Consider the following 27,156-nt stretch of genomic DNA (forward strand, 5'->3'; position numbering starts at 1 on the left):
TCAATACGAATTATCTTTTAATACACTACCGTACTTTTTAAATGCATTTAATAATTTAATACAATGCAATGCAAATTAAAGTACTTAAACTTAAGTTGAAGTAAATGTAGTGTATATTGTTGCATCAATTTAAATCCATTTCCAGGAGTACATAATACCAACATTTTATTTTATTTTTTTTCTTTTTACGTGGGAATGTGTTCCTAAAAATAAACAAGCGTATATACATGCTCTACATTTCCCATGTTTTAATTAACCAAAGTCTCATCATACATATTTAATTTGTTAGTTTCCTTTCAGCAAAGCCTCATTACTGTTATTAATGCACTAAAAACTAAGCAAACAGAGACATTTTATATTTTAATTTACATGCAGACAGAATAAAAACGAATTAAAATATCAAAGTTCAGAAGTTGTCATAGTATGTAGACAGAAGTTTTTTTTTTTATGTATTTAACCTCTTTTTTAAAAAAAAATGAAAATGAAAATGAAATGGAATTTAATTTTATGTCTCTTGCTTTATACCTTTTAGGCTAAAGGAGACAGATGACTAATGAACGTAAAAAATTATGGAATAATTAGCTAAACAAAAATGTGGGAGAACATCAACAACACCCACATACACAGTAGCGTATTTAGGAGGGCTTCCGGGCTTAAGCACCCCTGAAATCTTACTATAGTAAAATATATGAAATATCTTGCAGAATTTTCATATTTTCAGGCAATGGTTCCCCCCGAAAGTTAGCCCCCCGAAACAAAATCGTAAATACGCCACTGCACATACACGATGTTTTCCACCACTAATTCTCGTAGCCGGATATCGAACCAGGGACCTCTCGCAGCAGAGATAAGTGTTGTATCACTGTTACTGTGCTTCCATTAAATTTCAAATTTCATATATTCTTCTTTTTTAACTAAAATGTTATCACTAAAATGTTATCAATTAATACACTGGGAGAGTTAAAAAGAAGTTTTTTTTCCAAAGGTTTATAGTTCATAATTGAGAATATTATGGATTCTGTGAAGCACTAATGTTGTTGAGCTTCGAAATACTTCATGTTTAAAATATCAAAACAATTCTTTAAATTTGAACAACTGAGGTTTTTCTGGGTTTTCCACAGTCACGCCAGGCAAATACCGGGATAGTACCTAACATACAGGTGTCCCAGTCCAGGGACGTACGCAGAAGGTGGGTACTGGGCAAGGGCGCCGATTTCTCTGCAAATTTGGGGGGCCCATTCAGATGCAGAAAGTATATATATGAGGATTTTAAGACAAATTGCATTCAAATTATGCCAAATATTGTATATTCATAAATACAATAGGGGGCCCACATGAGCTTTGGGGGCCCCGGGCCTCCTAGCCCCCAGGATCGGCGCCCTTGGTCCTAGGGGTCCGGATCCCCCGAAATTTCGACTTTTGTGTAAATTTAGCCTAATTTTAGGGGCAATATTAGGAATTTTAATATAAAATATCCTCATATTGAGTGTGGAGTATTGGACCCCTCCCGAAATAAATTCCTGCGTACACTGTCCCAGGTCGCTTCCTTCCTTTCTCAATATTTTCTTCCTTCCCTTTTCTCGAATAGTGTGATCACCAGGGGACGTCATCCCTCATACATGACTGGCTAACATGGTTATAGATGCCGAAAGACCAGAAATCTAATTCCTAATCCAAATCTAATAAAGAACAATTTTATTTGAGTATTTTTTTAATTATCTAGTGAATATTTATAAATTTAATTATTTTGAAATCCATGTAAACAAAAGAAGACAATGGTTATTTGAACAATTTTATACTACCTGATCAACACTATCACGGGAGACTTGGATTTCATTCCTGATAGGAATCCATATAACTCGGTTTCTACGTTAAGCTGGTTTCATGTCCCATATAGCCTTAGTGATAAAAATGAGACTTTAAATTTCTAATAAACCAATCAACATTTGTCGTGCTGTGTGTCACTGCTGATCTCTCATTGACACTAAAATAATTCTTTCTCTATGATTATACAATCAAAGATGTGCCTAGAAGAGTTCCTACTGTTTCACTGTTCTCTGTTGATATAGATGTTCTGTTGAACAACATACAATTTGAAAGACATTCAATCTCTTCATCTCAGCTATAAGGGTATTACCACCCTACTTTGGATATCTGCGCTCGCTTGTCTCCTGGTTGCCATGGTAACGGATTCCATGAAATGTATCCTTCAGCTTTCGGGGAAGAAAAAAAAAATTCGGCCGAGGCTAAATCTGAGGAATATTGGGGATGAGACAAAATTCAATATATAAAATCGCTATGCAACATTAGGTCTGTGGACCAGTGCTCTTATTGTTATATATTAACGGCGTTTAATATCTGTACCATACTGACCTCATTGATTTCTATGGAAAATTAATTTCCTGTTTTCCCTTGAACTGAGCTGATATTTTAATGATTTCATTTTACTGATTTTTTTTTTCGTAAAACCTATTTAAATGCCTCTAACTTCATGAAAATTCAATTTTGTGATATGATATTAATATTTAATGATACAATTTGATTGTAAGTAATATTAAATTTAAATATATATGTGAGGTGTGATCACAAAGTACGGTGAATCATTTTATTACAAACAAAGTAATAAGTTTACATCAAATATGAATCAATCTCCTTCAAAGTACTTTCATTAGCTTACGATGCACTTATTCCAATGTTGACTCCACGGCTGGAAGTACTTAATTAAAATTTTTAATTATGATTGTAACCTTTAGCGTACAGCGAGTCGAACGCTCGGCAAAACAACTAATAAATATATACACACATCGCAATAACAGAAATTTTATTATTAATTTTAATTTATCAAGAAATATGTTGATTTATGACACTTCTCTCATATCATTCGATTAATCCATAATGCCAATCAATAAGTTAATTTCTACGTCACTCACACGTTTTCGTTTTCAGATTTCTAGTAATCTCTTGAATTAAAAAGAGAAAGAAGAGAAAAGTTAAGATTTCTGGGAAAAAAAAATTAAGAAATTTACTTGAAATTATGTTTCACCATACTTAGTTTCATTAAAGTCTACAACCTGTAAATTCTTCTGAGTTACAGTGGAAATCTTTGGACGGATTTATTACTTACTACATGACAATATACGTTACTGATAATTGGAGTAGTAACCTGTGATAACATTCTTCATCCTCTCTAAAACTGGCTGCACATACATATAATATAGGTATTAGATATTACAAAAGCTTGACAAGTAGATGACAAGCCTCGTTTTATGATTAACGATAAACAACATATTACATTATCTTCTACATTACGTACTGCCATCTGTCATACAGAAAAAAAGACAGTAAAGAAAAAGAGCTAACTCTTTTATTATTATACTGGGCCAAGGATACGGCCTTCGATGTACTTCAATTAATGTGATAAAGACGAATTGTTCTTTCTATAAATGGTAATGCATAAAAGTTATGGAATACTCACACACACACACACTCACTCTCACACACACACACACACACACAGATATATACACCTTCAGGGTTTCCCATAAGTTCGTTTACATAGGCCATCTCGGTAACTATTGAAGATACGAAAAATGATAAGAGAGCAATGTTATTGGAAAATGTGTGTTTTCAATCTAAAATGTTGGAATTTTCCGCATTGGGCCAACCGTTTGGGCTCTACACTAGTATAGTGCCCAATGGTTTAAAAAATGCAACGTTGCCATATCTTTGTTGGACAAGAATGAAGGAAAGAGTGTGTACTTTGAAGTATCCTGGACCAAAGAAAATAGAAGGAACGACCATAATGAAGGATATGAAGCAGGATCACACACGACTTCAACACAAGGCAGTGGCGTCACCATCAGAAGGGAGAGGCAGGTACGAAAAAAAAAGTTGAATTGAATTTATTCACGGCAAACTGGTACTAATTGCTAATTACTAATTCAACGAGACAAGACAAGAGTGCAATTGAATAAAATTTTTAAAAAACAATTCAATTCACTTTCTTTTTTGTACCTGCCCCTCCCCCCTTCTGATGGTAACGCCCTGCCTTGGATTGACATCGCGTGTGATCCTTCATATCCTTCATTATGGTCGCCTCTTCTATTCTCCTTGGTCCAGGATACTTCAAAGTGCATACTCTTTCCTTTATTGTTGTCCAACAAAGATAGGGCAACGTTGCATTTTCCTTTACTATTGGACGCTATACCAGTGTAGAGCCCAAACGGTTGATCCAATTCGGAAAATTACAACATTTTAGATTGAAAACACACATTTTCCAATAACATTGCTCTCTTATCATTTTTTCGTATCTTCAATAGTTACCGAGATGACCTATGTAAACGGACTTATGGGAAACCCTGAAGGTGTACCACATAAAACCGGTAAGCTTCACGCACGAGATTCAAGTAACATTAACAGCAACAATGAACTAACAATGAATTAGATAAGTTGATAGTAACGTTAAACATGTGTTTATAAGAGATGCTGGAGGTGATGACCAGGCATCCAGGCATCGCTACCTCATTTGATGACGTTACCAGCAACATGATGTAGTTCTGTAAGCATAATGTTAATTCAGTGGTGCCTACCCCCCCTTATGTCCATGACGCACCCCCCTAATTGTCTATCCGTAGGTCTTCTTCCATGAAAAAAAATTTCGATTAATATAGAATTTTAACCCCCCAAATATTTCAATGACGCACTTTGCGTCATAGCCCCCCCTTGTGGGCACCCTTGGTTAGTTTCTCTGGTAATCCGTGTAAGATCGTCTACGTAAAATTCCACAATATCAATTCGCTGTTCTGATGCAAACTGCCCCATTTCTGTTACAAGTAATGTTCCTTGTTACCACAAGCACTGATTCAACACATAACACATTGCAACAACTCAACAATACGCGATTCTCACAACAATTGACGCACGAACACACTGCTGCACTCAACTTTCCGCTAAAATGCAGTGTAGCTAACTTTAGAGATAGTATTGTCACCCCACAAGCAATTTAGCAAGAGATAATTTACCGCTTCGTGAGGCGTACCGGTTTCATGTGGGACACACCCTATAATATATATATATATATATAATGCAATCCGAATTCCTGTAGTGCGCTCAAACTTCCTTCCCTGAAATCGAACTCGGGAGCCCGTGAACCAAAGGCGTGCGCACTAGTAACGACCAGCAGCGAGAGTTAAATTCTTTTTCATTATTATTGTCGTTATTTTTTTTAGTTTAACGTCCCACAATTATGCATCGAGGCTAAGGGAGGTGGTGATAATGAGATGGGAGATAATGTTGGAATGGTGAAAGTGGAAGGAAACAGGAGAACCCTAAGGAAACCCACGAACATGGCGTTCGTCCACAACAAAGTCACCTTGACGGGAGCTAGAATTGAACCAGGTATCCCACACACCAAAGGTAAACACTCCATCATTAAGCCACCGCGGTTTATTTTGTTGTTTTTGTCATTACGTTAAAGCTAGAGATGTAAGAAGGCGGCTTTTCAGTAGGACAGATGCTTTATTTCATAATAAAAAGCCGCTTGTTTAAGGAGAAAAAAACGGAAATTTTCGTTTTTTCTTCATCTTCTTTCTTTTTTGTTATTTTCTCATGCAACTGTCGCTTTTGTTTTCCTGTAGCAGATTCTACAGTTAAGAATGTGCATTTTCAATAGTAAATACCTGACAATCCTATGTTTCGTCTAGGGTTGGCTATCTTGATTGGTTCTCGAACTCGAATTGTAGTGTTCCCAGCAAACGTAAGTTATGCAACCCACCTTATCACTAGTGTCACGTTTCCTACCCATCTTACCTAGTGCCTAGAGGTTATGCAACCCACCATGTAACTAGTGTCACGCTGGTTGTATATCCATCTTACCTAGTGCGGTTTTACTGACTGCCTAAATCCAACAGGGAAGCGAAAAAAAAGTGCCATAAACGAAGAAACGGATATAAAACCATTTCGCTTACATCTCGTCTTCATTCGGAAAATACTTTGTCTGAACTTCAAAAATCCTGTTAGACCCTAATATGAATTCAGTATACAGAATTAAAGCCATAAATGGCTGTTTTGTGTATGATGTTAGTTTAACATACAATGAAATCGCAAAATTGCATTATTTACAGAATCCCTAGTTTCTTTACTGCTATTATCATGTCAAAATGTTTGAAATAAGTAACTTTTGGAGTAGCATATTTAACTTCCTTAACTTCGAATTTTAAAGACCTCAATGAAGGTTAGTAACGTTTTAGTTTATTCATAAGTAATATTGAGGTTTTAATTTATTCATTATTATTAATTTTTTGAATTTTAAATTATAATTTTCTTTCAGGAAATATATTACATTTTTTACTCTAACACTTTATTTTATAAGGAGTTTTTCATTTTTTTTTTTTAGAATACAGTAATTACGGGTCTTTTTCGTGTTATAATGAGGAAAGATAAATGAAACGTACTATTATTTCCTCACTAAAACTGAATTATTTTTTTAGGAGAATACCAAAAATTTCCAGGCAAAAAATTGTTGTAGAAAAAATCTCCTGTTTTTAGACTTTTCAAGCCTTCGGATCTTTAGTTAATGCCTGTGAAGTTGAAAGTTAGATTCGGTTTCTGCTTCAATTCTAGCAAGGGAAACCTGACTTTTCTGCATATTGACATTTATCATAAGGCGATTCAAAGGTTACGAGTGTCTGACATCTTTGTATTTTCCCATATCAAAAAAATACTTGAAAGTGTACTTTTTCGGTACTTTGGATAATGTCCAGGACACGAGCTGAAAGACATTCTAGCATTGCTATGATCAATGGAAACAGCGTCTATATTACTGTGTAATTGCCCAAGAAAGTACTTTGAAAGGAATGGTCTTGATTTGTAAAAAGAATAAAATTTTTGATTAAAAGAAAGTGTATCATTACTTTTCTGCCAAACCTCGTATTTAGATTAAAAGGAAACTAATTCTAGTCCAGTTAAGAGCCAATGTGCTCAGCTAACCTCTTGTTCTTAACGTTAACGCCCTTCAGCTTTTTCTCTCCCTTCATCTCAATTTCTTCTAATGTTTTACCCAATCTATTTTCCTTTTTTTAAAATATCGTACCTATAATTTAGTCCTTTTTCTTACTATTTCTGTCACTTTTTCATCGGATTTCCGTTTGACCATCTATTTATTATTATTATTATTATTATTATTATTATTATTATTATTATTATTATTATTATTATTATTATTATTATTATTATTATTATTATTATTATTCAAAAAGTCGTTAGAAATACTTAATGAATCATCTTCTTGTCTTATATACAGGGTGGATGGAGGTCTAACAGTAAGACCAATGGGACAACTGATAAAGGTAATATTATCTGCTTCAGAAGCCAGTCACTATACTGCATCTTTTCAAATGCTCTAAAATGCTGATTTGGATTCTCCCGTAAATGATCCAGAATTCCGATTTTTAAAAGTATACCCCTTAGAATGCTCAGATGTCATACTTTCTGACATGACAAGATGAAATGTATGGGATTGAGGTGAGACGGTGGTGCCCATTCCACTGGCTCCACTTTCCCAGTTGAACTCGATAATCCTGTGACATTAGAATATGCAAGGAGAGTTCCAGTCAAACCAAAACTTTTGTGTCAGTTTTGTTTGGGATTTCCCGTTTCCTGCCACTTCCTTAATTTCGCCATTTTATTCATTGCCATCACCGTCAACCTAGACTTTGGATTCCAATCGTGTGCCATTAAACTATAATAATAATAATAATAATAATAATAATAATAATAATAATAATAATAATAATAATAATAATAATAATAATAATAATAATATAAAAAACAATATTTTTAAACATTGAAGATCAAACATGCTAAGGAGAAGAAAGACTCTGGAAGATGGAAAATAAGATATTTCAACAAACTACTAAAACACGATTTTAACTTCGGAGATTTTACATAATTACAATCAACTTGTGTAATTAATTACTATCGGTTATTACTATGTATCATACATAGGTGTCCAAAAAAGAAAGAGTTATTTCAAGTTATACATTTCAAATTTAAGTACACAATAAAATGGATAAAAATTAATAAGAACTTAAATATAACTCAGGGACCATAATAGACATACAAGAACTATTTAATCACAATATTTATTCAGATTTTTTTAGTGTAATTGGTGAAAGACATTTTTTTTTAAATAATATCTCAATTAAGATTTGATGAGATAATATAAAGATAAATCGTTAGAATGGATTAGTGTAATTATTTGAGATACGGTAGTAAGAAGATATGATTGTATTCACAAACTAAGGAATGTGTTGACGTGTATTAAAATAATTTATACATATTTTATATAGAGAGATTGTTGAATATGTAGATTACAAAATATTAATCGAAGTTTCTGAATAAAGGATCTATGTTGATGTATGAATTTTATGGTTTATTTTGGTTAGACAGGTTTTATATCCCTAGCAGCAGTTACTAGAAAAATTGGCTTATATGTTTGTTGTTACATTAATTAACGCCAGAGGCAACTCGTGAGCGAAGTCACACGGTAAAAAAAAATTGAAGTTTCCTCGCTTGGAACTCAGGGAACACAGGTTATCTAATGTCTTAATTGTTCTATACAACAATTGTTACATTAAGAAAATTTTCTTCTTTTAGTTTCAAATAAAAAGAAACTAATTTTTTCTGGTGTGACTACCCTCACAAGCCGCCTTTGCTTTAGTCATTAATAAAATTTGGGCCACCAAAGTTGTCTAAGTAGCACTCGAAATTTAGTTTTGACTTTTACTGTATTGATTTAAAAATTTCTAGTTTATCACTTTTTTTTTTTTTTACTTCAACGCCCCTCGTATAGTAAACAATCAAAACGTGGCTCAATCAAAATATTTTAGTCATTGTTCACCGATATTTTAACCATCCTATATTTACAATGCTTTTGGTATTTACTTAAAAATTCATTTTGAAACGATAGTTTGATGCATTTCGTCTGTATAAACTTCATGTCCTGCCATATTAAACGAGCTTAAGTTCGTTACTGAATTCTCTATGTGTGTCTGTCTGTCTATCTGACCGTCTATCTGTAATTTGCGACTTTTTCAATTTTGAACGTTACATTCGATAGAGCATCAAAAATATCAGAGAAAGTGGTTAAGTTTTTTGCATCACTCTTACTGTTCCCGAGATATTGGCCAAAAATAGCCGATTTCCAGAGATTTAAGGAGCCATATCTCGGAAACCGTAAGTCATGGTGAGATCATATTGGTGTTGATCAATATCTAAAAAGATGGTAAATATTTTGGCATTAAATAGTAACAGATGGCCATTGTTCAACTGGTCACTGATTTGGCCAATGGCCAGTTGACCAGTGGCCACCAATCAATATCGACACCAAAATATTTAGCATCATCTTAGGTATTGATTAACACCAATATCATTTCTCTACGACTTACCGTTCCTGTGATATTGGCCAAAAATGGCCAATTTCTAGATATTTAAGGAGCCATAGCTCGGGAACCATAAGTTGTAGAGATATGATACTGATGTTGATCAATACCTAAGAAGATGGTAAATATTTTGGGACCAAATAGTAACTGGCCACTGGTTTGGCCAATAACCAGTTGGCCAGTGGCAACCAATTATTATCGGTACCAAAATGTTTACCATCCTCTTACGTATTAACATCAATATCATCTCTCTATGGCTTTCCATTCCCGTGATATTGGCCAAGAGATAGTTGCAATTTCGGGAGATTTAAAGAGCCAAATCTCGGGAACCGTAAGTCACACAGAGATCATATTGGTGTTGATCAATAGCTAAGAGGATGGTAAACATTTTGGTACGGTACCAAATAGTAACCGGTGACCACTGTCCAACTGGCCACTGGTTTGGCCAGTAGACAATTGGATAGTGGCAATCTATTAACATAGATAGAAAATGTTTAACATTCTATTAGGGAGTGATTAACACCAATATCATCTCTCTATGACTTACCGTTTCCGTGATATTGGCCAAACGATAGTTCCGATTTCGGGAGATTTAAAGAGCCAAATCTCGGGAACCGTAAGTCACACAGAGATCATATTGGTGTTGACCAATAGCTAGGAGGATGGTGAACATTTTGGTACTAAATAGTAACCGGTGACCAGTGATTAACTGTCTACTGGCCAACTGGCCACCGTTCCCCAGATATTGGCCAAAAAAATTCGAATTTCTAGATATTTAAGCAGCCATATCTCGAGAACCGTAAGTCATAGAGAGATGATATTTTGCTAATTTTTGCGAGAAAGAGAAGAAGGTGTGAATAAAAAGATTTACTTTTACATCTAAGAACAATGACAGTTGTCCTTCCTGCTCCATCTTTCCATTCCTTTTAAGTTCGTTCTGGCAATGCTCTTGGAGCATTCTCAACTGTTTTTTTTCTGGGATCGATGTTGTATGTATCTTTTCATCCATTTTTTTTTAGTATTACGCCTTTGAGCTTCTTCCTAGGTATAGATCGCACAGAAATGAAAAAAAGAGAGAGAGAAAGAGAGAGAAATAGTCTTTGAGTATAGGTCAAAGTAATATTGTAATTCAAGTCGCACGTTGCAAGCGTTTGATCTGGAATATTCTAACCATGTACGCTGGAGTGCAAAGTCTCCTTTGAACGAAGAAGAATACCAATTGGATTCCAATGAAAATATCCTTTTTGTGTGTGACTTTCTTTGTACGTTTCACAGACTGTAGATAACATGATAATTTACTCTGTCACCTCTTATATATAGAAGCTTCGTTAAACATGGCTTCAAAATACTGTCCCGCTACTCCACAAACTTCAAATACGAGGAAAACTGAATACTATGGCCTTTTATTCAATTAATAATAATAATAATAATAATAATAATAATAATAATAATAATAATAATAATAATAATAATAATAATAATAATAATTCGTGGTTATGAAGAAAGATCCATTTTTACATTATCACAATTCCTCTTTACTCCTTTTTTTTTTTTTAATGAACTTGCGTACAGTATATAATGTAGGCATTGAACGATACTTCTGTATAACTTAATTACAGAACTTAACTTGTTACTTAGGTTATTAATTGTAACTTAACTTGTTACTTAGGTTATTAATTGTAACTTAACTTGTTACTTAGGTTCAATTTTCAGTGTGATTTTATACAGGAAATGTTTCAGTATAAATAATTTTACTTCAAAAGAACGCTTAAACCTTTATTCAGGATATTGCAGTTCTTCATATTTATCTCACGGCAAGATTTCAATCATGCAAGATTTCATTTATTTTTGGTTCCCTCTCGAAAATATCAAAAAAATGATATATATATTTTTTTGTTTTTCGTCTAACAGTAATGCAATGTAAGATAATGGAGAAGAGTGATTAATGAAACTGTATTATCATGAAAAAATGATAGAATAAAAATGTAGGAGGATACGAAAGGAGCTCGAGGAAACACATGGACACGATTACGTCTGTCACACATAATTCACATGATCTGAAATGAAACCAAGACCCTCCCGTTTCACTTTAGATCGGAGCAGTGGCGTATTTAAGGGGGGGGGGCTTCCGGGCTTAAGCCCCCCGAAATCTTACTTACTATAGTAAAGTATATGAAAATCTTGCAGAATTTTCACATTTTCAGGCAAAGCCCCCCCCCGAAAGTTAGCAAAGCCCTCCCCGAAACAAAATCGTAAATACGCCACTGGATCGGAGTATTTACTTTTTTAAAAAAATTGAGGGAGCAGGTTCTTTGAATAAATAATTTTTTTTTAAAAAATAGTTTAGAATGCTCCAAGAACATTAGCAGAACAAACTTAAAAGAATTATTTTTTCTTATTAACTTCTACAGGCTTTATACCAATTGTTCTATGTACTTTATTATTATACTCATTAAGCAATTCTTGTAATATATCTATCCATTTATAATTTTCCTGAGTACTAACTTTTTTCCACTTGTTTTGTTAAAGAGTTCTATTAAAACGTTCTAAGATATGTTGTTTTACGAAGATACGTGGTTAAAATATCTCTCTGTAACTTACGATGGCTCCTTAAATCTCCCGAAATCGGAAGTTTTTTGGCCAATATCTCGGGAAAGTAAAGATTGACGCGAAAAATTCCATCATTCCTTTCAGATAAGATAGTTTTTGATGCTCTATCGAATGGAGAGCTCAAAATTGAAAAATTTCTTCTTTAGTCCAATATTAATCCTTCTAGATAAGAGTGATCTTTTCTTGTTGAATGCTTCTTTGGTTATGGCAATTCTTGACTTGATCCTCACCAAATTATAAACTTAATGTTTCTATAAGATTCTCCAAGGGTGAAGAGTCGAATTTCCTTCCTATCCATTGAAAGTCAATGTAGGTTACTGGGAGATTTTTTAAAAAAAAATGCGATTTGCTCGAAAACGGTTCCAACGATTTTGCTTATATTCCATAGAGAAATGTAAACTGAATATAAAATCTGTGCTAAGTGCCAAAAATGGAAACGTTTACTTTAATGTAAAAATGTGGCCTATGTGCCTAACACTGCTCAGTGAAAAACGGGCTATCTAGTATTCACTGTGGAAGTAGTTCAAATAATCCCCAGAAGAATGCGCGTGGGTATATGTTCCATCAGTTCTGAAGTAAAATTTGGCTTTTTACTCAAAATTTTCACTTTAGCACTTAGCATAGATTTTATAGTCACTCTACATATAACGTACATACATTGTATGGTTTTATTCTAGATTTGCATGTTTATGAATCATTATGAAGATTTATGTTCATTTGTCTTCATTTTACCTTCGCAGTCTATATGCTTATGCTCTTCTTGCAACACACATTTGTTGATGACATGAAACTAATCTGTAGCCATCTTTACAACACAGCATAAATTGTAGACTGAATATAAAATCCGTGCTAAGTTCCAAAAGTGGAAAAGTTTGGTTTAATGTCAAAATATGGCCTATGTGCCTAACACTGCTCAGTGAAAAACGGACTATCTAGTATTCACTGTGGAAGTAGATCAAATAATCCCCAGAAGAATGCGTGTGCCTATATGTTCCATCAGTTCTGTAGTAACGTCTGGGCTTTTTATTCAACATTTTCATTTTGACACTTAGCACGAATTTTATAGTCAGTCTATCAAAGTTGTATTAACAAATCCTGTAATATAGTGTGTGATTCTTTTTAATTTTTCCGGGAAAAATCCAACTAGGTAGCTTATTCATGTGGGTGAGATTTCTTTCGGACAATTTTCTCCGAAAGCAAGGAGAAGTCAAAATGATCAACCTGATATCAGAAATTTATTCTGTGAAATCTAACAAACATATGTTATTGTGAGACATATGCTAAGAAATGTAAACTTTCAAAGTTTTCTTCAAACATATCACAAGTGTTTCTTGGAATAATGCAAGGTCTATGTGGTTGGACTGAAGGAAGTGATTTAATTCATGTTTTTGATTGCGAATGCCTTCTGCATTCCAGATCATCATCCTGAGATTGTGACGTGGGCATCTAATTGCAGTCATTATCTAAGATATCCACAATAGTTTCAGCAATGATTGTGATTTTACTGAACGTGTCAGTAGCAGCTTTAATTTTGTTGAGTCCTGATTTAATTTTTTCGAGAAGCTGTGCAGGGTGGAGCCCCTTGAACAGGTCTAGAACTTCTTTCAGGGTCGAGCCGATGCTCGACGTTGAGGAATCGTTCTCTGCGTTGTTAGATGGAGTAGATGGTCCTGAGAGACACTGTGCATAGTTAGGTTTCGAAGATGCCGAAGAAGATGATGATAAAGATGATAAGAATGATTGTGGATCTGATGTGGTTTTTGAGGGAACTTTTGCCGGAGTTTTCTCGGGTTCTACAATCTTCTTTTTGCTGGTTTCGTCTTTCTTTTTCCTTGATGAAGATGGGGCATCCTCTGAAGTTGGCCGGGTGGTCACCTGAGCAGTTTACACAGTATGCTGGTTAGTTCCGATCTGTTTTGGGACAGTCCTTAGTATGGTGTGAGAACCAGAGATGGGCACCCTCACTCATTTTTGCCCTCAAGAGAGCCGCCCTCACCCTCACTCACCCTCATTTCGGTAGATGAGGGTGAGGGTGTCTGAGGGTGAGGGTGAAAGAGTCTATTGAGGGTGAGGGTGGCTGAGGGTGAGGGTGAGAGGGTCAACTGAGGGTGAGGGTGTCTGAGGGTGAGGGTGAAGGTGTCGATTGAGGGTGAGAGTGGCTGAGGGCGAGTATGAGGGAATCAACTGAGGGTGAGGGTGGCTGAGGGTGAGGGTGAGGGAGTCAATTGAGGGTGAGGGTAAGTGAGGGTTAGCAAAAATGCCCATCTCTGGTGAGAACTTGCATTTTAAGCAGCGTGGGTTGGCATGACAGGTTGAGTGCGAATCTAGTCTAGTCCTCTTATAGCATGTTGTGGTCAATATCACCAATTCATTTCATGCTTGCTGCTGACTCCTAGCGGTAGAAAATGGAAACACTGCGTGGAAACTAAATTTTGAAAGTTAACCTTTCGAAGCTCATGTCTTACAATAACATGTGTTTATTAGAGTTTACAGAATAGATTTCTGAAATCGGGTCCATCATTTTGATTTGTTCTTTGTAGGGTCATTTAGGGAGATCTCGACACTTTTAAGGTCTGGCAAAGCTAGTGATCATGCACGCACGCGAGAAGAAACATTTAGTACATGGAAGGTTAGTGTTGGTTCTCAGTGACAAGTTGCATATGCAGAGAAGTTAATTTTGCCTGTTGCAAAGGAAGCAGAAGCCTCTAAAATAGCCACATAAAGCTTTATTTAAGAAAAAAATATCCATACTACAAGTTTCAGTAAGTAAAAAATAGGGTATAGCGGTAATATATGTTGACGAAAGGAGGCAAAGGACTCGTATTATGATAGAGTACATGCTCTGTATGCATGTGTGTCAGCCTGACACACGTTGCTTGTTACAGTGACAACTCGTGCCAGCTTTTGTTGATCAACACATTTAGGGGATAAATCGACAGTGATTGTAGGGATATTTCAACATGTAGTTCCTTTGTTATAAGGAAAGTCATCAGACAAAAGGACTACCGTCTGGTTCATCTTAGTGTATACATCATAGGTTTAGGTTACATAACAAACACGCTTTCTCAACTTCTGCGTCATTCGTCCAGTATAAGCCTACTGGTAAAGTACCTTTGGTTTTAGGTTAGTACAGTACATGTGTCAGAGATCCTGATGTACTAAAGAAACCCTCTAATGCTCTCATTACACAGTACTCAAAATTGTCAATCCTTTAATGTATCTTTCTTCCGCAGTTTGAAAAACAATTTCAGCTTATCTTATGGCAACTTTGTGTGTAGGAATCCTGTCAAAATACTGTGAAAGAAGTCTATGAGAAAGTCAATTTGAGTTGTAAGAAATCAGCCTCTGTTGGATTCTTCGCATCAGGATTCCTAAACTGATTGTGTTTAGTGATGAGCGCAAGAGCCTTGGTCTTGCAGTTTGTGCAAGAGTCTTGCATGCAAGACCAAGACCAAGACGAGGAATCCCGTTGCAAGACCAAGATCAAGACCAAGGGGTGCAAGGCCAAGACCATACCTGCAAAACCAAAACCAAGACCAAGACTCTTGTGCAAGTCTTGCACAAGTACCGGTACGGTGTTTAGAATACGACTGAGAGCATAATTGTATGACTTGTCACAACGTATAAGAACTTCAGTGTCTGATTTACTTTGGTCATCATTTGATTCATTTATGAGAGCCCATAATTGGATTTTGGGAAATCATCAAGGATGTTATAAAATAAATATAATAATTAAGGATAATTTTATAACATCCTTGGGAATCATACGAAGAAGAGTTGTGTTCATAAGAAGCGGATAAGCGAAAAGGAAGTAAAACTACAAAGGAACTACAAAGGAAGCGAAAAGGAACTACAAAGGGTCTTAGTCGTCTGCATCTTCGTCTTCTACAGTTTCTTGGTCAGTAGTCTTTCATGAACAAATCATCCTATAAAACTGTTTGTATGGGTCAGGTATCTATTTCATAATTTGTGAAACATCGTTGATCTTCTGATTGATTGAGACTTGCCCATCGTATGCCTTCGACGCTGGCAGTGGAACGTTTGTGACATTACTTTTCAGTGACCGAAGAATATCAGTTCTTATTCCATTGATGAACTCATGAGTTGGAGCTGCTGCTTTATAAACAACGTGTCTGTATTTACTTATTTGGAATTTCACTGTTTTGTCCACAATGCTACCTGGAGTTTTCTTGTAAAACGATGACCACCAATGTTTAAAATCTAAGATCTCTTCATTGACAACCTCGTAAACCTGAAATGAAGTATCAGTCTTGCATTCACAATCATATGGTTGTACTGTGCTGGTAAATAAATGCGATTGTGTCGTTCGAATTCTCCTTCGATTACAGGGAAATTTAAGACACATGGTTAAAATCCGTGACATCTGTCAAGAAAATATTGATGTATAGTAGTGAAACGCTTTGACACGGTAAGGCTGGAAAGCATTCTTGTCATTGTATGATTGCGGTTTTGACCACCACATGCATCACTGAAAACATGTAAATCTGTCACTCATTGGGCCAAAAAGTTCTCTATATAAAGTGCAATGAACGTGCACACTTCATAAGGTACTTTACAACCTATGCCCTGTTGTGGTGGTTTCCTGCAGTGACTGGAAGAAGTATTTAATCAGGGCAGGCACGTAACCAGGATTTCATAATACGGGGGGTCCGAGACATGAAATACTGTGGTTATCACACCAGAGTTCGATTATTCTCTAAACTATTTTACTGGTAACATATATTGGTTCGTTTAGTCAGGATTTCGTAATGAAGGGGGGAGGGGGAGTTTGGCATGAAATATTGTTGTTATCACACCAGGGTCTTGATCAATTTAAACTATTTTAATAGCAACATAAGTTAGTTTGTTAAGACTTTAAAATTAGGACATGTTAGTAAGTATTTTAGTAACAAACTATGAAGAAATCTCGATTAAAAGAATATTTAAAAAAAGATTTGACATGAAAATGAAATGAAATCTTTAAGTTTTACGTCCCACGGTTATGCCGGTTAGGCTAAAGGAGACGGTGATGATGAGAGATGAGTGAAAGGGTGGAATGAAGAAAGTGGGAGGAAACGGGACAACCCCGAGAAAACCCCCCAGCACGGTGTTTGTCCACCACAAGTCCACGGCGCGGTGGCGCGAGCTGGTACCGAACCAGGGACCCCAAGCACCGGAGGTGAAAGTTCTACTACTGAGCCACCGCGCCCCCCAAAAAAAGAGATTTAAAAAAAATTATATCTACGTTCCTTCTTCTGTTCATCCAAATATAACAATTTTCCTTTCATTATGACCTCAACTATTAAAAAAAAAGTACGTATCCAATAATGTCTTGTAAAATATTTTATAATATCTGCGTTCCTTTCTCTGTTGAATCAAATGTTACTAGATCTTTCTTTCCACATAACTTTTTCTTTTTATTATTCCGTCAACTGCTGTCTGTTCCAAATGACAAGTTAAAGGAGCAGAAAACTGTTTCTCAAATAACATGTTTGATACTGCAGAGAAGCGATGATGAAAAATTATTTTTATTTTTAGCTTTTTTATTTTTAACGCTGATTCTTCCCATTTCTTGTTTCTTTTTGTTTCATCCTTCCTTATTTTTTTATTTCTAGTCTCGAAGGGGGGGGGGGTCCGGACTACGTGCCTGATCAGGGAGAGATTTCGCCTTCTAGATTGGTCACATAGAGTTGTGCAAATATTTCTTGTAGTTGAATTAATAACTAGTACATACTATTCAAATTATTCGAGAAATTAGTAAATAATCATTATCGAAATAGTGTTCGAACAATTATTTGAATAAATATTTATGCTTAAATATTCAAAAATTAGCTATAGCATTCGAGTATAGGATTGTTTTCATTCAAATAATTAAAATGTTAGTTACAAAATCGAGTGTTTTTCTAGTTAATAATAGTGCTAAAATTTGCAGTTCACATTAATGTTGTAAACTGAAAATTTTGCTACTGTAACTAGAAAAATATTGGATTTTCTAACTGACGGCTATTATTATTTTCTTTACAAAAATAGATGTCACTGTGCAAAGTTTTATTAAAGATATTCTGACATAAATTTAAAATTATATTACTTTTCATGCTCTAACAAAAACAATTTCCATATTTTTTAGAAACGTTTGAAATTATCAATGACTAATCTTCTATACATTATTTTAATTCATTACTATAAATTAAATATTGTAATTCACGTGAACATATAGTTAACTTGTCTGCTGAATTTGAAAATGAAATACCTACTATACGAAAATAAGATTTATCAAAGTTGATTTCAACTGATTTTGAACTGAAATGGTATGGATGAAATAGTATGAATAAAAAGCAAAAGCGAAGAAAAAAGATTTTTTAAAAATTCGAAATGTGTGCGTGAAGAAGAATGAAAATCAGGGGCCGATCAAGGACCGGACAACCTGGGCGACTGCCCGGGGCGCCAAAACAAGCCTCAAAAAGTAAATTTTATAACAGGTTTTCTACTGATTTCTTTGGTTGTAAAGTAGCGTCAATTACATCATATTTTCCCATTCCACTTACTTATCAAACTTAGGAAAGTTAGTGGATTTCAAATACTTGTTAAAACGTGTTATTAAATTTTAGTCTTGTAAGAGTGTTCAGCTTTTGTACAAATTCACAAGATACAATTTATGAATGCTATGGACTTCAAGTACTAAGACCTACATAAAAAAGATTGTTTATATTGCTGTCTGTACGTGATATGTAGTTATTGGTATTTCACGTTAATAGAATAGATTGTTACATAGTTGGATACAGTGTTTCTTCCGGACATGTCTTTGGGGGGGCACTGCCCCCCGAGCTCTGAGAGTGCCCCCTTTCCCGGGCGAGACCAAAATAATAAGTCTATAGTATAATAATAAATAAAATAGTACCAGCTGTGCCGCCCGGAATACTGCATGTGCCCCCCCCCCGGAACATTTTTTCTCAAAGAACGACTAGTCGGATATATGGTAGAATGACTCTTGATATTATTGGTATAACAAAATAATTTACAATATACCAATAATCATGTCACCATTTGCAATATTCAATAAATACTGTTGGATATTGTTTTTGTTTATACATACCGGTATATAAATAATAATAATAATAATAATAAAAACACAATGTAATAGATATCATATGTATATTTTTAAGTACTAAATATAGCCTACTATATGATGTATTTGAGTACTAATTTTTCTTTTTGGAAAGTGGGTTTAAAATATTAAAATCACTTTAATAAAATGTAAAATATAGGCTAGGTTTAGGAGGGGGCGCCAAAAAGTCACTTTTCCCGCGTGAAAATTTTGCCTTGGTCCGCCCCTGATGAAAATGTTAACTGGTTTGAATTAGCTGGGTGGGAAAGTTAGTTCCGAATATTTCTGGTAAACGAATGAAGAGATATTAGGAATAAATGGTAGGCGAACAACAAAAGAATGTTAGGAAAACTGGTTAGAACAAGGGGTATCATTTGAGGCTTCAGAGAAAGGCAATGAACCTTTCCCGAATTTGAGATGCACAGGTGAAACACAGATAATGGGCATCGCCTAAAGAAAAACTTATATTAAACAGAAACCTTTTTTTTTTTTTTTTTTTCAAATGTAATGTTGACTATTACATCCTGTTCTAAGAACCTTCTTTTGTATCGTACATGCATAAAATACGACTAGTTTACCAAAAGGTAAACAGGGCTGCCAATTGTACAGGTTTCATCCGTATTGTACGGGATTAACAACTTAGATACGGGTGTACGCTTGCTATTCAAAATGTACGGGTGAACTAATCATTTTGACACTGGTTTTCTTTTATTGGTTAAAAGCAACAATTCTATCATTATTGTTATCATGTAGCAAGATAAATAAATAAAATTTTAAAAAATAGTGTTATTTGCATACACTAACTGTGATCAGAATCACAAATAAGGAAGCGCACGAGTCGAATCGAGTCGAGATTTAAGCCTGTTTCGACTCGTCTCGAGAAAATGTTGTCTCCACTCGACAGTTTATGTCTCGAATCGAATCGAATTCGAGACGAGACGTCTCGAATTCGAGTCGAGACATAATATACGAGTTAAAATATATGCACACGTCAGCCAGAACATTATGACTACCTACCTAATCGTCAGTGTGTCCACCTTTGGCACGGATAACAACGGCGACGCGTCTTGGCATGGACGCATTGATCCTTGATAGGTCGCTGGAAAGCGTTGACACCATATGTGCACACACAGATCACCTAATTTCCGTAAATTCTGGGGAGGGGGCGATGCGATCTGACGTCACGTTCAATCACATCCCAGATGAGTTCGATTGGGTTCAGGTCCGGCACGTTGGGAGACCAGCACATCACTTGATCTCGAAGGATTAACTATTAAATTTATGCGTTCTGTACCTTTCTAAAGTAATAAATGCTGGAATTGGTTTCAAGTCTGTTTCTCAGTGAATACTTTCCTCAAAATAATATTAAAAATTATAGAAAGATTTTTGAGACATGGTCATGGTCATAAAAAGTAAAAATTTCCATAAAAACTAGTATATCATGTGATTATGAAGTTCAAGCATTAAACGTTACATCACTGTAAGATGCATATAAAAAACCTTGTAATTGACGAATCTTTCACTAACAAACCTTGTAACTGAAGTAAACAGAGAAAGAATTGTACTCAACTAACTGCTTCCAAACGGTCTTACCTAGATTTGAATTCAAGAAATAGAGCTTTCATACACTGACACTGTTAGATTTGAATATATTGGAAAAGACATGGCAGATTTCACATGCGTTTTTATGCCAGATTTCACATGCGTTTTTTAAATCCACATTACAGTTTGGTTTGGTTTAATTTGATAGAATAAATCTAATGATTTATCTTAACTCATATAAGCCTACTGAAAAAAATCATTCATTAACATACAAGTATACAGGGGCAAACCCAGGAACATTGCCAGATATATTCCTTTCCCCTGCCCCCGAAACACAAAAAAGATACTAAAAACATTGGATTGTGCATAATATAAAAAAGCAATACTTGTAAGAAAACCGATATCTCGATATGTAATGAAAAAATACCACCCTCTCCGAAATAAAATCATAGGTTCGTGTAGAAAATTATGGAGTGGGATATATCTCCACTACCCATCTCTAATAACGCCAGTGCTTTAATGTCGCCGCATTATTAACAAGCGTGTGTCGTTTCAATACATGATCTTCCCTTGACACTCGATTCTGATGGGAACACAAACACAGAAATCTAATTCGTAATTCTAACCCAGCCCTAATCTTAATCGATTTACATCAACATCCCACCCAGATTTTCTTTGTGGTGGACAAACACCGTGTGAGTGGGTTTTCTCTTAGTTCTCTCGTTTCCTCCCACTTTCTTCATTCCACGATTGCATTCATTTCTCATTATCACCGTCTCCTTTAGCCTAGCCGACAAAATCTTGGGACGTAAAACTTAAAGATTTCATTTCATCTTTTCTCACCCAGATTTTCATACCAGCCTTCGAATAAACAAAATTCTTAGCTAAACCATTGTTGACGAAGCAGCTTTATTTTTTTTTTATTTTTTATTTATTTATTTATTTATTTTTAGTTAGCTTATGCTCCCCAATGGTTACACGATAGTTGCTCAATCCCGAACATTTTGCGCCTCATCGGGAATCAAATCTGGGACAGCGTACAAAACAAACATGCGTAAAAACCAAGCGGCAACACAGAGAGCAACTACTTCAAGAGAGCAACTACACAGAGAGAGCGCCTTTCGTATACGTCGTCCTGGGTTCCATTTCAGGTAGCACAACATTGCGGTGCTTCGGATTCCACTTTAAAGAGAAAGTCCACGTCTCATATAGCGACGATGCTGGAAAAGGACTCCAACCATCCAACCCATTGATACGATTGTTATACGAAGAGGGTGGATAGTGGCTCAGTGGTATAACGCTTACCACTGGTATGTGGGGTTGTTGGTTCAATCCCCGACCAAGTAAGTATGCAGTTGGATAGCCTCAAACATTCTCATTCCCCGAATCTTCCATTATCGTTCACTTGCCTTAATAATTCGTCTCCCTTAGCCTAAAACGGCATAATTGTGGGATGTTAAAGTGTAAGATTTCATTTCATTTTTCAAAAATATATGAGGACATAATGAATAGTGCACAGAAATGTGCGTACTTCAATCCCAGCTTTTTCTCTTTCTCGGGTAAACTTATTTCCAGGGTCGACAATACCATTTGTGCAACACGAGGCGGCAAATTTCGAGTGGTGGAAAAGTCTGTCATAACTATATTATTTAAAATAAATATTTCTTGTTGGAAACAGACTTCATGATGATGGTAGTTAAATTTACTAAGCTGGCCTTCTATTTGAATACTACATTCGTAAATCATCTTCAGGTCGCATTAGTTTAAGATAACATAAAGAGTGTTAAAGCAAATGGTCAAACAAATCCCAGCATGAATTGCCTGATTGTTGTCAAATACAGGAACTGAATTCTCATACAGTAGCGAACACCTGTTTCATTTAGTTAGTTATCGCAGTTTTGATATGAAAATTAGTCTTGTCGCAGTTTTGATATGAAAATTAGTCTTGTCTTCACCATAAATAAGTTCTTTATTATTGAAGGTGAAAACATTTTTTTCCTTTTTTTTATAAAAATAGCAGATGTAGAAGAAAAATCAAGAAATAAAGATAAAAGAGCTAGATGCACTGGAATTGCAAACTAATATATTGAGATTGAAACTCGATATTGAATTCTATAAAGGGATTATCATCTTTCCTCTGCGATTGTATTTGTTTTATCTTTCACTAACATAAAAAATACAAAAAACAGTCACAAAGATATTGTACTTGTAGTGTTTAGGCCTTTCTGAGTACGAGTACCCTTTCTCTTCCCTTCATTGTTAATATTGGTTTAGCAAACTTAAAATTGCGGAGAAAGGGGGCCAGCAAATGATGTCATTGCACGGGGCGACAAACTGCCTAGGGCTGGCCCTGCTTATTTCAATAAGACTTTATAAATTTGATAAATCATTTCGAGGACAAAGAAAAACAACTTTCTTACTAACCTTATAAAGTGACAGATCTTCATAATGATAAAAAAAAGTAGGCTACAATTCCATTTATTATGGGATATGCTGTGGTTTAGTGGTAGAGCGCTCACCTTTTGTATAAAGAGACTCTGGTTCGATCCCAAGCCATGTATGATGGACAACATTGTGTCCTTAAGTTTCCTAGGTTTTCTCGAGTTTCCTCCTACATTAGCATTCCATCAATTCTTTCATAAGCAATTTGGGATGCCAGACGGACGGCTTTAAGAAAAGAACACTGACCTATATATCCTATTAATTAAACGAAACTTTTCACCTGCATAATAAAATAGTATGCACTTAAAACAAGCAAAACAAAGTTATTTGACTTATTTCCAATTGTCACAAAGATTTACAATTTTCAATTCATTAATAGGCACAGTAGCTCAGTGGTAGAGTGCTAACCTCTGGTGCTACAGGTTGGAACTAGGCCAAATGAGTTTGTGATGGACAACATTATGCATGTCCTTGGATTTTCTCAGAGTTCTCCCGTTTCCTCCCATATTCTAATTTCACTAATGACATCATTCATTTCCATTAATTATCCACCCTCTTTACCCTAAACGGCATATCGTAGGACGTAAAAGTGAAATAGTTATTTCGTTGTTTTTTATTATTTTGAATTCATAAATTCTTGAATACTAATGCATTATTGAAGTCTAACATGTGACAGGTGGTTCGAATTCAATTCTAATATCTAGATCGGTTTCTAGCATAAGACTTTGTGTTGCAAATGCATTACATTCAATAGAACAAAATGTGATAAGTAGCTTCTGTTAAAGACGAAAGTGATCACCTTTGAGCAAGATATATAAGACTAACTTCGAATAATAATAATAATAATAATAATAATAATAATAATAATAATAATAATAATAATAATAATAATAATAATAATAATAATAATAATAATAATAATGGAAATACTACAAAGATAAAGTAAGATGAACTATTATCTCAACTACTGTTATTGTTGCTATTAACACTGTGACACAATTAAAACAGATAAGCGCAAAACATCTCCTAACAAACCTACAAAAATGAGTAATTTTGGACACTTGTCATATGGACAGGAAGTTCTTAGGAGAAAAACACTTCCAATAATCAGCACTTGCTGGAGATAGTCATCAGATTACTAAGTTCAAAGCAGTGTAAACCGCGATATGATAATAATAATAATAATAATAATAATAATAATAATAATAATAATAATAATAATAATAATAATAATAATAATAATAATAATAATAATAATAATAATAATGTCGGGATTGATTATAAAATACATTGGATTCTGAAGCTAAAACCGTTAACCCCTCATTCATTTCAATCTGGCGCTAGCAATATTTTCCTGTGTCCCCATTGCTAGTATGATCGCCTTTACTGCGCGTGTGTGTGTACATTCAAACTCGAATGGTTAAAACGTCTGGGATTAAAAATTCAAATATTCTTTCAGATTCAATTTTAGTAACAAATTTCACTCCTCAATAAGAACATAAAACAGAAAGCTAGTTCGAATTCGATAGTTCGATACGAGGTACGAATAGAATCTCATACGATACTTATAAAGATTTTAGCCTCTGATGATAACCGGTGTGGAGTATTTTGTCCGGGAAAATGTTCCGCAAAATATAACACACCCTACGTAACCATTAAAATTGCTATTTTTTTTTTTTTTTTTTTTTTTTTTTTTGTCTAGTGTATGTATTTATATACTTTTTTCTTTTAATGAACTATTCCTAACGTGCAAAAACGAAACCAGGGTACTTACCCTCCTGGAACAGGCTTAAATCTCTCAAATCCAGCAGCAACATATTTATGATTATGTTTAAGTTCACCTAACTCGTTCACAGATGTTCCGTTCGTAGGAGTAAAAATTTGTCGAACAGCTCCAAAAATAGGGTCCAATTTCTCTGTGATGTCATTCAGAAGATTGTCAAAATGTCGAGTTTTTGTAGGATTCACAAGTACTTTCGCTCCAGGATAAAAAACATCTCCATTTCGAAAAACTAAAATCCATTTTCCTTCGGGAAGGATCATACGATCTGCCTTTTGAAAGAAAGACATTTTTATTTGTTTTCAACACAAATTCACTGTTTCATGTGATACTTTTGTGACGATTACTCTACCAGCGGAGCTTGGAAAGGTAGAAAAAAAATACTTCATGCGCACCAATCCTCCCACATGTTGAAGGAGAGACTGAACTGCCGCGAGTAGATACACCTCGATATGACCGAGCGAAGCTTTGATGAGCATGCGCTGTTCAAAAACGACCTTCATTTTATCACATAAAGTTTTCAATATACAGTAATTTCTATCCTTTTTATCCTCCTCCCGCTATCCCTGCGTACGAACTTCCTTCGCTTGGTCGACAATTGAAACAGATATGGCACACTACATCGTAACAGGTTTCATCATACGCTTGTTTACAGCCACGGTGGTTCAATTGATGAGCGCTTATCTCAAGAGCAGCGGTCTTCAGCTCGATTCCACGTACACTCAAAGTGTTTTTGTTTAATATAGTATATATTAAAGATATAAGTAGATTCATGAGTGTTGTCCGAAATTTCCGTAAGAGGAAAGGCAAAAAGAAATGAAATCTCTGAGTTTTACGTCCCACGTTTATATCGTGTGGGCTAAATGAGACGATGATGATGAGAAATGAATGAAATAGTTGAATGAAGAGACTGGGAGGAAACGGGAGAACCCCGAGAAAAATCACGCACACGATGTCTACCTAGGCGCGAGCTTGGATTGATTAGGATTAGGATTTTATATTTCTGGGGTGTCGGCATCTAAGGCCATTTAGCCCGTCACGTTTGAGGGATGACGGCGAGCACACTATCCGGGGAAAGGGAAGGAAGAAAGGATTGGGGAAGGAAGGAAGCGACCTGGGACCTATAAGTTAGGTACCATCCTGGCATTTGCCTGGTGTCAATGAGGAAAACCCAGGAAAACTTCATTCAGAATGACTGGCCCGAAAAAGCTTTTTACACTTTTTTGACTGAGTGGCGAGCTTGGATTGAATCAGGGACCCCACGCATCAGAGGTGAACACTCTATCACTGAGCCACCACGGCCACAGGGGCGAAAAGAATACTAAACTGGGGAGATATTGTACCCAAGGCAAGTTCGAGAAGTACATTTTTTAATTCGAAACGAGACGGGAAACAAAACAATTCCCGTCATGTTTTCGAGATAACCAGTGGCGGATCTAGTTCGGGGCCGGAGGACCTAGACCTTTCCAGTTTTTTGAGTAACAACAGTAATTTAAACTATTATTTATGTATTTTTGAAAGTTTATAGTAAGCTCATGATATACCTATCATAGTCTGAGTTCTGGCTGCCCCTCCTCCAGTTTTAAACTTCTAGATCCGCCACTGGAGACAAGAGAGAAATTCTACGAGTATCGTAAAGAAAAAAATAAATGAAATCTTTCATTTTTATGTCCCATGGTTATGCCGGTTTGGCTAAAGGAGACGGTGATGATGAGAAATGAATGAAATGGTGGAATGAAGAAAGTGGGAGGGAACGGGAGAACCCCGAGAAAACCCACAAGCACGGTGTTTGTCCACCACAAAGTCCACACGGCGCGAGCTGGGATCGAACCAGGGACCCCAAGCACCGGAGGTGAACGCTCTACCACTGAGCTACTACGCCTCCGAGTACCGCAAACAACTATGATTGATCCCAATCTTATATCACAAACAAACAGCGTTATATGTTTTAGTGTGTAAGTACTAAACGTTGATTGTACGAACACAATTAAGAACATTGATCAACCTTTAAAGATACGGAAATCATTACACACTATATTCCAATATTAATTAGGGGCACAGTGGCTCAGTGGTAGAGCGTTCACCTCCGGTGCTTGGGGTCCCTGACTCGATCCCAGCTTGCGCAGTGTGGACTTTGTGGTGGACAAACACTGTGCTCGCGAATTTTCTCGGGGTTCTCCCATTTCCTTCCACTTTCTTCATTACACCATTTCATTAATTTCTCATCATCACGTCTC

General features: G+C 35.5%; 1 protein-coding gene across 3 annotated transcripts in view; it reads right to left on the reverse strand.

The window, feature by feature from the left end:
• LOC145693594 (doublecortin domain-containing protein 2-like) overlaps positions 1-25,431 on the reverse strand; it is a 230,325-nt gene extending 204,894 nt beyond the window's left edge. For 2 of the 3 annotated variants that reach the window (XM_081769719.1, XM_081769721.1), the window contains exon 1: positions 24,914-25,431. In XM_081769719.1, coding sequence (XP_081625845.1) covers positions 24,914-25,209 — 296 coding nt within the window. In that variant the 5' untranslated portion in view covers positions 25,210-25,431. The remainder of the gene's footprint in view (positions 1-24,913) is intronic. The other variant, XM_081769720.1, reaches the window with a different exon arrangement.
• Positions 25,432-27,156: the final 1,725 nt, after the last annotated feature.

The sequence above is a fragment of the Thermobia domestica genome, chromosome 8 (assembly GCF_964235325.1).
Source record: "Thermobia domestica chromosome 8, izTheDome1.hap1.1, whole genome shotgun sequence".
Lineage (NCBI taxonomy): Eukaryota > Metazoa > Arthropoda > Insecta > Zygentoma > Lepismatidae > Thermobia > Thermobia domestica.